This window comes from Musa acuminata, chromosome BXJ3-5, assembly GCF_036884655.1.
Source record: "Musa acuminata AAA Group cultivar baxijiao chromosome BXJ3-5, Cavendish_Baxijiao_AAA, whole genome shotgun sequence".
Classification (NCBI taxonomy): domain Eukaryota; kingdom Viridiplantae; phylum Streptophyta; class Magnoliopsida; order Zingiberales; family Musaceae; genus Musa; species Musa acuminata.
The window spans coordinates 4457266-4469333 of NC_088353.1; the positions used below are offsets into that span (position 1 = coordinate 4457266).

The 12068-nt window shown below is 44.3% G+C and overlaps 2 protein-coding genes across 2 annotated transcripts; both read left to right on the forward strand.

The window, feature by feature from the left end:
* The first annotated feature begins 768 nt into the window (after window positions 1-768).
* Window positions 769-4586, forward strand: LOC135586323 (beta-galactosidase 13-like). Its single transcript, XM_065150932.1, has 17 exons — window positions 769-924; window positions 1014-1109; window positions 1192-1304; window positions 1390-1456; window positions 1535-1627; window positions 1713-1862; window positions 1953-2044; window positions 2112-2217; window positions 2308-2395; window positions 2483-2601; window positions 2681-2845; window positions 2935-3131; window positions 3221-3309; window positions 3397-3506; window positions 3579-3692; window positions 3776-3871; window positions 3955-4586. The coding sequence occupies exons 2-17, from the start codon at window positions 1014-1016 to the stop codon at window positions 4552-4554; spliced, it is 2295 nt and encodes a 764-aa protein (XP_065007004.1). The 5' UTR covers window positions 769-924; the 3' UTR covers window positions 4555-4586.
* Window positions 4587-4964: 378 nt separating this feature from the next.
* Window positions 4965-6806, forward strand: LOC103984767 (protein NETWORKED 1A-like). Its single transcript, XM_065151767.1, has 3 exons — window positions 4965-5043; window positions 5517-5617; window positions 5698-6806. The coding sequence occupies exons 2-3, from the start codon at window positions 5554-5556 to the stop codon at window positions 6642-6644; spliced, it is 1011 nt and encodes a 336-aa protein (XP_065007839.1). The 5' UTR covers window positions 4965-5043; window positions 5517-5553; the 3' UTR covers window positions 6645-6806.
* Window positions 6807-12068: the final 5262 nt, after the last annotated feature.

The window sequence follows — 12068 nt, forward strand, 5'->3', positions numbered from 1 at the left end:
ATGTATGATTTTATTTATTGCATAAGAATTATCATTATTTTTTATATATGAGTTTTGAATTGATATGTTATTATATTATATATATATATATATATAATGAGTATTTAAGATTATTTTTATAATTTTTTGAAGGTTTCTATATTTATTTTTAGAGTAACCACTATTTTACAACACACTTTTGGCTCCACTAATTTTTTTTAATTAAAAATATTTATATTTTAAAGATAAATATTTGAATTTAAAGATAAAAATTTTCTATAAATTATAAATTATAAAATAATAATTTATTTTTTTATAAATTTGAGATGTAACAAACATGATAAGTTTGATCACGTAGAAACACTTCATTCACACAGGTAGAAGTTTACGTGAAACGAACGGGTAGTAATCCGATTTCATTACTTACCAAATCCCCAAACTAAACAGATATTAAGCGACACAGGTAGAAGACTTACTTGAAACGAACGGATAGTAATCCGATTTCATTACTCACCAAATCCCTCAAACTAAACAGACATTTATCGATAATCTTCATCTTTCGTTCATCATCAAAGCCAGTAGGACCATTCATAATCAATCCTTTTCTGAAATGGACGGCCGAGATCTAATGATTAGCAGTAAACGAACGTATGGAAGACTCCTCTCTTATTCTGGTGATAAGAATTAAGGATAAAGCTACAATTACACTAAAAAATCTTGATCTCCCAATATAAATACATGTGAAGGCTCTTCATCTGGTTTCATCCAAGTGATAGGAGAAAGATGGAGATCTCTAAGTGCTGCCTGCTGCTGTTGGTCGCCTCTTCTCTCTACTACATTGTTTGCTCCACCACGGTTTCTCATGATGGACGAGCGCTCGTCATCGATGGCCAGCGTCGCGTCATCTTCTCTGGCTCCATCCACTACCCCCGTAGTACTCCCGAGGTGATCGATCCATGTTCGAGTCATAAGTATTGGTGTTGGTTGATTCATGATGTATTGATAGATTGATTTGGCTTTCTGCTGTTGTCTAGATGTGGCCCGACTTGATACGGAAATCGAAGGAAGGAGGGCTTGATGCAATCGAGACTTATGTTTTCTGGAATGGCCATGAGCCCAGGAGACGTGAGGTTGTGGTTTTCCACCACAAGCTTGTGTTTATGTACATATGAGATTGAATATGATGCTTACTCTTTTGTTTTATTGTCTTAGTACAACTTCGAAGGCAATTATGACCTCATCAGGTTCCTCAAGGAAGTGCAGAATGCTGGACTATATGCCATCCTTCGGATTGGTCCATATGTTTGTGCTGAGTGGAATTATGGGTATGTCATAAAGATGAAGATTTCAGGACACTAATCAGTCATGAGGGTGATTCTGATGGAATTTAATCTGTTGTTATGTTTTCAGAGGACTTCCTGTTTGGTTGTACAAAATTCCAGGGATGCAAACTAGAACAGATAACCAACCATGGAAGGTCATAGAAGTTGATTTAAATTGTGCATAAATTGATTTTGTACTACATTGTCATCTGAAATCTTCTTTAACAATGAAGGATGAGATGCAAAATTTTACTACATTGATAGTGGACAAGGTGAAGGAAGAAAGGCTGTTGGCAACACAAGGAGGCCCTATCATTCTGCTTCAGGTTTTTAATGTTCTTCTTTACTGTTTACTTACTGTGTTTATAGTTGTTCTAGTTTATAGTCACAGCAAAGAATTGATTGGAACAGATCGAGAATGAATATGGCAATGGTGACATCGAGAGACAATATGGTGAAGCTGGACCCAGATACATCAATTGGTGTGCAAACATGGCAGAGTCTTTGGTTTCAGATGTGCCATGGATCATGTGCCAGCAATCTGATGCTCCACAACCAATGGTAAACTTAGCAAATCGCACATTGCAGGACACTGTTCTTGTCTCATGTTGCTTATCTCATGATACGCTTTGCCTATGACGCCATAAACAGATCAACACCTGCAATGGATTCTCTGGCTGTGATGGTTTCACCCCCAACAACGGGAACAGTCCCAAGATCTGGACAGAGAATTGGACTGGCTGGTATGACGGAATTATCTCTTCTTTCCATTCTTTAGCAGTAATGATTTACCATGTTCATTGATCTCAGGTTCAAGAACTGGGGTTCTCCAGACCCACATAGGCCAGTTGAAGAGGTGGCTTTTCAGGTTGCTCGTTTCTTCCAAAGCAAAGGGACAGTACAGAACTACTATATGGTTAGCTTTCTTCCTGTTTCCTACCATGATCATCATCTATTTCTTTAAATATAGCTTCAGCAAATAAGATCTTTAATTGCTTGTCCTCAGTATCATGGAGGAACCAATTTTGGTCGTACTTCAGGAGGCCCATACATTGTCACAAGCTATGATTATGATGCTCCACTTGATGAGTATGGTATGTCTACATATTCATCATGGTAAAAACTTTAACATTTCATCTTTATAGTAATGATGATCTTAAATTATTTATGTATCTCTTTAGGTAATATAAGGCAACCCAAGTGGGGGCATTTGAAGGAACTCCATGCTTCTGTTAAGCTGATGGAGAAGGCCCTCACCTATGGAGAAGTTGTTGAAGATCATCTTGGCAATGGATTGACAGTATGAATTCTTTCAGACACTCATTGTCTCTCTTTTGTTTAAAGATTTCAGCTTATAATTGTCTTTTACGCCATTGTAGATTACCAAGTTCACTGGTGATGGGATTGTTCCTGGTTGTTTCCTAAGTAACCAGAACAGCACGGTTGATGCCACCATAAGCTTTCAGGGAACCAAGTATTTCTTGCCTGCATGGTCTGTCAGCATTCTTCCGGACTGTAAGAAAGAGGTTTACAACACTGCCAAGGTAATTATGAACTAATAGATTTAACCTTTAATTCTGATCATAAATATTGCTTTCTTTTAATCCTTTTTGTCATCTTCTTCTTCTTACAGGTGAAAACTCAGACTTCAATCATGGTGAAGAAAAAAGACAATGCTGGTGATCAATCCAAAGACTTGCGTTGGTCATGGAAGCCTGAGAGATTGCACAACTCTGCTAAAGGTTTTGGAAGTTCCTTCACTGTTAACAAGCTCTTGGAGCAGAAAACCACCACTGTCGATGCCAGTGACTACTTGTGGTACACCACCAAGTAAGTGATTTCTTGAAACAATTAATTCAAATAATTGTAATAGCATTTATTGAAAGAAAATAACACTTGTTTTGTCTAATGACTTCCAGTGTGGAAGTAAGCAAGAAGGAATCATTTACTCTTAGTGTCAGCACCACTGGGCACATCCTCTATGCCTTTGTTAATGGCAGGCTAGTAGGTAATAAAAATCAAATCCTATTTAGTTTAGCAGAACTCCTTGTATTCTAAAATATAATTTTCTTCTGCACTTGATGATGATTAATAGGTTCTGAGTATGCCACCGGTGGTTCTTATAACTTTATATTTGAGAGGAATGTGACCTTCAAGCCTGGGAAAAATCAAATATCATTGCTTAGTGCTACTGTTGGTCTTAGGGTATGTTGTGTCATTTTTGTCCTTGGAGATAATACATATGCTTTGAGTACTGATTTTTCTTCTGTTACACAGAACTATGGTGCATTTTATGATAATACTCCAGTTGGGATTGTTGGTGGCCCAGTCAAATTGATTGGGAAGAACAATACTATTCTGGATCTATCCGAATCAAATTGGTCTTACAAGGTTTCATCAAAGGCTTCAATCCTTGTTCCTTTCATCCTTTTATCTACTAGTTTTGTGCTAATTAATACAAATCTCACAATCAGATTGGCTTAGATGGAGAAGTTAGGAAGCTCCAGCTTGATGAAAAAAGGTGGCATTCTGGTGTCATTCCAACCAACAGACCTTTCACTTGGTACAAGGTAGTACTCTTTGCATAGATATCTTAGTGCTAATATACAGTAAAGGCGAAGAACTAATGCTTCCTCTGCATTTGTTGCTGAAGACAACCTTCCAAGCTCCACTAGGATCGGAACCAGTCGTCGTCGATTTGCTCGGACTCGGCAAAGGAGAGGCGTGGGTGAACGGCAACAGCCTCGGTCGCTTCTGGCCAAACTTCACCGCTAATCCCTACGGCTGCAACCAATGCGACTACCGCGGCAATTTCCAGCCGAACAAGTGTCAGACCGCCTGCGGAGAGGCTTCCCAACGATGGTATCACGTTCCCCGGTCGTTCCTGAAGCGCGGAGAGCCCAACACCCTGACGCTGTTCGAGGAGGCCGGCGGCAACCCGAACCAGGTCAACTTCCAGACCGTTACTGTTGGCACCGCGTGCGCCAGCGCCAGCGAGGGAGACGTGCTGAGCTTGTCGTGCCAAGGAGGGCGCACCATTTCGAGTGTCGACTTTGCTACCTTCGGCGAACCTGATGGGACCTGCGGCGCTTACGTAAGCGGCGGATGTGTCTCCGACGAGGCTGTTGCTATCTTGAAGGATGCTTGTCTGGGAAGGGATTCATGCTCGATCCAGATCAGTGACAAGATTGGGACTTCTTGTGCCAAACTTGCCTCACCGAGGAAGCTCGTAGTTCAAGTTACATGTTCATGATTCAAGGAATAGGCTAGCTTAGTAGTTTCAGTAGAGAGGGATTTGCTCCAAGTCTTTCTGCATAATGTTTTCTTTTGTTCCACTTGAACTGATATTAATTAGGAATTGAAGCAGTAATTTATTTTGTCTTCATTTATCTTTGATTGTTTTTTTTTCTCGCCTAATAGTCATAAATTACAAAATAGTTACATTAAATTGAGTCGGATAATGTTTGATTAAATCGAATTGATCGGATCAAGTAACTAACGCTAGAACTGTAGTTCATCTGATCTGCGATTGGGCTATTTGAACCGTCCGCGACGGTATGGACGGTAGAGGATGAATGGATGCATCAACTTTGTTACGAGCGCGGTTTCCGTCTTTATATAACCAATAGCGGCAAGAGATTACATTCCTTCTTTGTCTTCCTCCTGTTGCTGATACTAACGTCGCTCCCCAGGCTGCAGAGTGGAGCTTCTCCGTCGACCAGGCCGCTCTTCCCACGTAGAGGTAAGGCTTCTTCTCAGTTCATGGTCTCCGATTCCCGCCCCTCTTACCAGGCAGAAAACCTTCGCATAGCAGAAGAAAAGAGAGAGAGACAGCAAAAACCCAACATCCTGCTCTGTTACAATGGCTGTTGTTGGCGATCATTCATTTCTCCTCCTCGATCTATATCTTTAGATCGAGATTTATGAAGAAAACATATCGGATCATCAATATTTCCAGCCAATTATTGCCTTTTCCACCATGACGAGACGACTATCCGCCGGCGGTCGTGGTCATAGGTTCACGTGCTTCACGACCGGAAGCAGACAATGGAATCCTCGGGTCTCGTAAAAAAGTCATCTTTTTTGTTTCCGATCCTCTCTTTTTCTTCTCCTCTTTTTCCTGTTGCGTCACGCTCAGTTACTGGGGAAGGTCTGCCCATGCTTTTGTTTTGTTCTATACTGCGTCTCAGCACCCATCAATTCCCCTGTTTTTAGCGCGTTGGCTGGGTATCTTGGCTCGCTTATTGAGGCAATGGCGGTGGCGACGACGTGCCGGTCCTCGACATGCCCTCCTTGGCTTCAAGCGGCCCTCGCAGGTGAGCCAGCACTCCCTCTATTCTGCTTCGTCTTCAACGGGAACATAGTAGACAAGGGTAATTTGGTCATTTGAGTGTAGATATAGAACAGAGGGTGCACTCACTGGCGGTGAATGTACCGGACGACCCGGAGTCGGACTCGTTCGCCGTGCGGGCTGAGAACTACTACCAGAAGCGGCCCCAACTCATCGCCCTCCTCCACGACCTCCACCACCGCTACCTCTACCTCGCCGACCGCTATTCCCAGTCCCTCATCCGCCGCCACCACCGTCGTGCCTCCTCCGTCCCGTCCGACCTCGATGCGGAAGACGACCCCGAACTCCCGGACTCGGCGTCCTCCGACGCCGAGAGCTCTCTCTCCTTCCAGCCCTTGCCCTCCCAGGCCCGTTCGCGAGATACGTCCCCCGCCGTGGCGGGCGCCGACCTCGACATGATCGTGGCGGAGCTGGTGGTGGCGGCCGTGGAGCGGGACCTCTTGGAGGCGGAGGGAGCGGAGGCGGAGCGGCTGCTGGCGGAGTCGGCGCGGAAGATCGATCTGCAGGGGAGCCTGGTGGAGGTACTGGAGGCGGAGCGGCTGGTGCTGCTTGGCGAGAACGCGCGACTGGAGTTCCGTGCGAGGGCGGCGGAGCAGGAGGCGCGGGCGGTGGCGGCGGAGCTGGGATACATTCGGCGGCGGGCCGCCGAGCTGGCGCGGGTTGTGGTGAAGCTGCGGGAGGACCACCGGGTGTGCCTGCTGGGGCGGAAGATCGAGGACCTGCAGGCGCAGATATACGGCCAGGAGCGGCGTAACAGGGAGTGCGTGGAGGCCATGTCGCGGCCGGAGAAGGAGAAGGGGGAGGCGCGGGTGGAGGCGGAGCGCCTCAGAGGGGAGAACCGCCGGTTGATGGAAGAGGCGGAGATGGCCCGGGCCAGGCGTGGGTGGGGTCGGAGCTGGTGGGGGCGGGTGCGGAGGTTCGAGTGGGCCCCGTCTCCGTGTACGCCGCACGTGAACGAAGCCAAGGGAGCGAAAGGGTGCTTCTACTTGTGAGTCCTTTTCGTTCTAATTTTGTCTTCGTTGTATGTTCCTCCATCGTTGTTTAAGTTGGTCGAAATGTGGGCAGCGGGGTTTGATAGTATGGAGTACTGATGCCACTTCCATTATGCATTGGGCTAAACATATGCGTGGTATAGTGGCACCTTAGCTTGCTTTCGCTGTGCATGCATACACCTTAATTGATGCATCTGCTTACCTACTCCAAGAAACCTACCCACTCAAAGGATTGATGCATCTGCTTGAAGCTCAGATCTTCTCTCAAGGATCTCTGGTTTTACTAATCAAAGTTTATGGCATGACAGTCTAAGCAAAACACAGATTGGATTGGAAATAATTGATCGGGAAGGATGACAATTAACAGATGATTTGGTAAGAATAAACTTCAATGTTTGCTTGGGACAAACTCTCATTTCCTTAGGACACTTGCACAGGTCAGAAGGGAGGAGGAACAGAAGCAGTGTTAGCAAAAACTGATCTCCATCGACCTTACGAACTCAACAAAATCAATGTTCCCATCGTGGTTTTCATCATCCAGTTCGATCATCCTTCCGCATCCAATTCCAACCCGCCCACGAAGCCGAGCGCGGTGAGCACTCTCTGTTGGGCTGATGGCCCATATTCAGCCCATGTGGGCTTTATCAGCCCACAGCCCACACCCTCTCTTAACCTAACCCTAATTAAGATTAGAGGGGTGTGGTGGCTGCATTTTAGAGGCAGATTAAGGCTATAAAAAGGCAGCAACGAGACAGATCTTTGAGGCCACGGGATTCCAAAGAGAAGAAGGAGATCAAGGCAGAAAAGGAAGAGAAAGAAAGGGAAGAAGACAAGGACAACGCAGAGAGACTGTTCACAATCATCTAGCAGTGTTCTCATCTCAGGTTAGATCAAATCTACAGTAGACTCTTGCTGTGATTACTTAGGGAGGTTTTAGATATTGTGGGCAGTGACGTGATCCTTGTATCCCAGTTATTCTCTTGTGGTTGTTGCTAGGGTTTTGGGCAAGAGATTGAGATTTGTATATTCATTATTCTCATAGTGGATTATCTCTAGTTTGCCCCGTGGTTTTTACCCTTCACATTGAAGGGGTTTTCCACGTATATCTTGGTGTTCTGTTTGATTGTGTTTCCATTTTATTCCGCTGCGTATTTTGGTCTTCTAGTATTTGTTCCTATACAAAGGTTATTCCTCTTTTTATCCCCATCAACTGGTATCAGAGCGGGGTTTTGGTGATTTAATTTTTGTATTTGAACATGGAGGCTAGTAATATTTCTCGCATGATTAGTTTAAATGGAAATAATTGGATGATATGGAAACCAAGAATGGAAGATCTCTTGTATTGCAAAGATTTGTATGGACCTTTGCAGGGGGATAGTGCAAAACCTACAACTATGACAGATGATGAGTGGAAGAGGTTAGATCGAAAAACAATTGGGTTTATTAGACAGTGGCTTGATGATAGTGTCTTTCACCATGTTTCTACTGAAATATCTGCATATTCTCTTTGGAAAAAATTGGAAAGTCTCTATGAAAGAAAAACAGCTGGCAACAAAGCTTTTTTGATCAGAAAACTTGTGAACCTAAAATATAGAGAGGGTGCTTCTATTGCTGAGCATTTGAATGAAATGCAGAGTATTATTAACCAGTTATCCTCTATGAAAATGTCTCTTGATGATGAGTTGCAGGCATTGTTACTTCTCAGTTCATTACCAGAAAGTTGGGAGACACTGGTGGTTTCCCTTAGTAATTCTGCGCCAGATGGTATTGTCACTATGAGTCAAGTAACAAGCAGTTTGTTGAATGAGGAGTTGAGAAGAAAGAGTTCAGCAACATCTCAGAATGATTCACAGTCACTTATCTCAGAGAATAGAGGAAGGTCAAAGTCCAGAAGCAGTTCACGTATGGGTAGGAGCAAGTCAAGATCAAGAAAAGATATTGTTTGCTATAACTGTGGTGAGAAAGGACATTACAAGAACCAATGTAAGCAACCTAAGAAGAACAAGAAAAAGGGAAAAGAAGTGGAGTCTACAGAGTCAAAGGATAATACTACAGCTACAGTGCAGGGTGGTGATTATTTGATTTTGTCTCCTTCTGATGATATTTTTTCTTGTGTGTGTCAGGATCTTGAGTGGGTGATTGACACAGGTGCTTCTTATCATGCTACACCACGGAGGGAGTTTTTTGCTACATACAGGTCTGGAAACTTTGGTGTTGTCAAGATGGGCAACTATGGCACAGCAGACATCATTGGCATGGGTGATATCCATTTAAAGACCAACCTTGGCTGCAAGTTGGTACTTAAGGATGTGAGACATGTGGTTGACTTGAGGCTGAATTTAATTTCAGTTGGAAGACTAGATGATGAAGACTATGAAAGCAGATTTCACAGAGGGCAATGGAAACTCAGTAAGGGTTCTCTTGTTATAGCTAATGGAAAGAAATGTCATACTTTGTACAGGTTGCAGGCTAAAGCTTATGGTGAGCAGTTAAATGCTACAGAGAAAGACTTCAGTATGGAGTTGTGGCATAGGCGATTGGGACACATGAGCGAGAAGGGGCTGCAAGCTCTTTCCAAGAGAGAGGTATTACCAGATCTCAGAGGTATACATCTGAACCCTTGTATTGATTGTTTAGCTGGTAAACAACATAGAGTTTCATTTGATAGTGCTGCTTTGTCTAGAAAAATGCATGCCTTAGACCGTGTTTATACAGATGTATGTGGTCCTTTGAGGACAAAAACTCCTGGTGGATCTGTTGATGTTCTTGGTATAAGTGGTGCACTTTATTTTGTCACTTTTATAGATGATTTTTCTAGGAAAGTTTTGTTGAATCTCGGATTTTGATGATGAAGTCAATTGTCATTTGTTATCTAATCTATGTGTTGAGATAAGTGTGCAGGATTAACTACGATGAGAGTAAGACAAGCAGCAGGAGTTGCGCCGGAGTCAAGATCATGATCACGTTGGGAGTTCGAGAGTTCGACGAAAGTTCGGACGGTCGTCGGAGGTTCAGAGAGAACAGATCCGAGAAGTCCAGAAGCTTGCCAAGCGAAGCTCGTCGGAACTCGCCAAGTGGATCGTCGCAAAGTCCAGGAGTATGCCGGATGTCCGCAGAAGGATCACCGAGGGTTATCGGTTGATCGACGGAAGTTGGCCGGAAACTCGCCGGAAGAAGCGATTGACGCATCGGAGCAAAGCTGCAGAAGTTGTCTTAGAGTTAATCGTAGTTAGCATGATGATTAAGCATGAAAATGGGAGGTGATCCCATTAGCTTAATCTTGGGGCAATTGGGCCCCTGAAAAGATTCAAAGTGGGCCGAATGAAGTGAACCATTCGGACCCTGATTGCACCAGGAGGTGCAACCGCCCCAGCCAGGAGGTGCAACCGCCTGGGCTGTGGGGTTGGGAGGTGCAACCGCCCCAGCCAGGAGGTGCAACCGCCAGGGCTGCGAGGCTGGGAGGTGCAACCGCCCCAGCCAAGAGGTTGCACCGCCAGAGCTCAAGTTCCGAGCTCTGCCAGGCGATGCAACCACAGAGCTCAGTCTTCGAGCTCTGGCAGAGTGGTGCATCAGCCTGAGCTCAGTCTCGAGCTTTGCCAGGTGATGCATTCACCAAGCTCAGTCTTCGAGCTCTGGCAGAGAGGTGGATCAGCCTGAGCTCAGTTTCGAGCTCTGCCAGGTGATGCAACCACCGAGCTCAGATTTCGAGCTCTGCCAGGTGATGCAACCACCAAGCTCAGTCTTCGAGCTCTGCCAGGTGATGCAACCATCGAGCTCAGTCTTCGAGCTCTGGCAGAGAGAAGCAATCGGCAGAGCTCAGTCTTCGAGCTCTGCCAGGCGGTGCCACCTCTCCAGTCGAGAGGTGCAACCGCCTGATCCCAGAATTCTGGGATTTGATCGATTTGATCGTTTTGAGCTCGAATTTTGAATTGGGTTGGGGCCTATAAATACCCCACCCATTCAGCACTGAAAAGATACAGACCTATACCGAAATCTTGATCTTTTCTGTGATTCTAAGAGCTCAAAAGTGTTGTAAAGCCTTTAAGTCTCCTCCTTCTGTTCTTCAAGTTTTTGATTGTAAAGTGAGGAGAGAAAGGTCTGTAAAGGTTGTCTCCTAAGCCTGTCAAAAGGAGAGAAATTGTAAGAGGGAAGTTTGGCCTTCGCCCATTGAAGGAAGGCACCTAGTTGACGTCGGCAACCTCATCGGTGGAGGAAGCCAAAAGTGGAGTAGGTCAAGGCTGACCGAACCACTCTAAATCTCTGGTTTGCGTTTATTTTCGAGCACTTTATCATTACTGCAAACCTCCCTCATCACTACTGCTCTCTGCGCTTTCACGAACAAGTTCTAAGTGCAGTTCTTCCAAATCTGCATTCAGACGTAAATTCGTATTTACAGTTTACGTTTACGTTTGATTCTGCAGAACTGTTTTCCGTGCTTTTACGAATGAGCTTCTTTGCAGTTTACGCTTACATTTTAATCCTATTAATAACTGCAATCTGTCCTCTACGATTTTACGAACGAGTTTCAACATTTAGACGTAAAACGGTATTCAGACGTAAATCGGCTTTCCTCGCTCAATCATCAGATTTCAGTTCACGTTTACGTCTTGATTTCAACTGCATACTGCCTTCTGCGAGTATACAAACAAGTTTCAAAGTTTAGACGTAAATCTGCGTCTAAGATGTAAAACTGCGTTTAGACGTAAATCTGCGTTTAGACGTAAAACTGCGTTTAGACGTAAAACTGCGTTTAGACGTAAATCTGCGTTTAGACGTAAATCTACGTTTAGACGTAAATCTGCATTTAGACGTAAATCTGCATTTAGACGTAAATCTGAGTTTAGACGCAAAACTGCGCTTAGACGCAAATCTGCGCTTAGACGCAAAACTGCGCTTAAACGCAATCTGCGCTTAGACGCAAACTGCACTTAGATACAAACTGAGAATTTGCTTTTGCATCATAATAGTTTTTGAACGAACGCAGCTTTAGGTTTTTAAATTAATATAAGATTTCCGCTGCACTAATTCACCCCCCCCCCCCCCCCCCCCCCTCTTAGTGCTCTCGATCCTAACAATTGGTATCAGAGCAAGGTTAACTCTCTAAAGGATTAAAACCCAAGAGAGATGGCATACGCTGGAAACCAAGAGGGGCATTCGATTACACGTCCACCCATGTTCAGTGGAACGGACTACACTTACTGGAAGACCCGAATGAGGATCTTTCTTATTTCTATGGATTTTGAACTATGGAACCTTGTTGAAAATGGATTTTCAAAATCTTCTCTTCCAATGATCGATTGGAACGATTTGGAGAAGAAGGCTTTCGCTCTTAATGCAAAGGCTATGAATGCCTTATTTTGCGCACTTGATAAAAACGAGTTTAATCGTGTTTCAACTTGCGAAACTGCTTTTGATATTTGGCAC

Coding starts and splice junctions, on each gene's coding strand:
- LOC135586323 (XM_065150932.1), top strand. CDS start 1,014: ATGTGGCCCGACTTGATACGGAAATCGAAGGAAGGAGGGCTTGATGCA. Junction 1,305..1,389: donor TGTGCTGAGTGGAATTATGG/GTATGTCATAAA, acceptor TTATGTTTTCAG/AGGACTTCCTGTTTGGTTGT. Junction 3,507..3,578: donor GTGCTACTGTTGGTCTTAGG/GTATGTTGTGTC, acceptor TCTGTTACACAG/AACTATGGTGCATTTTATGA.
- LOC103984767 (XM_065151767.1), top strand. CDS start 5,554: ATGGCGGTGGCGACGACGTGCCGGTCCTCGACATGCCCTCCTTGGCTT. Junction 5,618..5,697: donor GCTTCAAGCGGCCCTCGCAG/GTGAGCCAGCAC, acceptor ATTTGAGTGTAG/ATATAGAACAGAGGGTGCAC.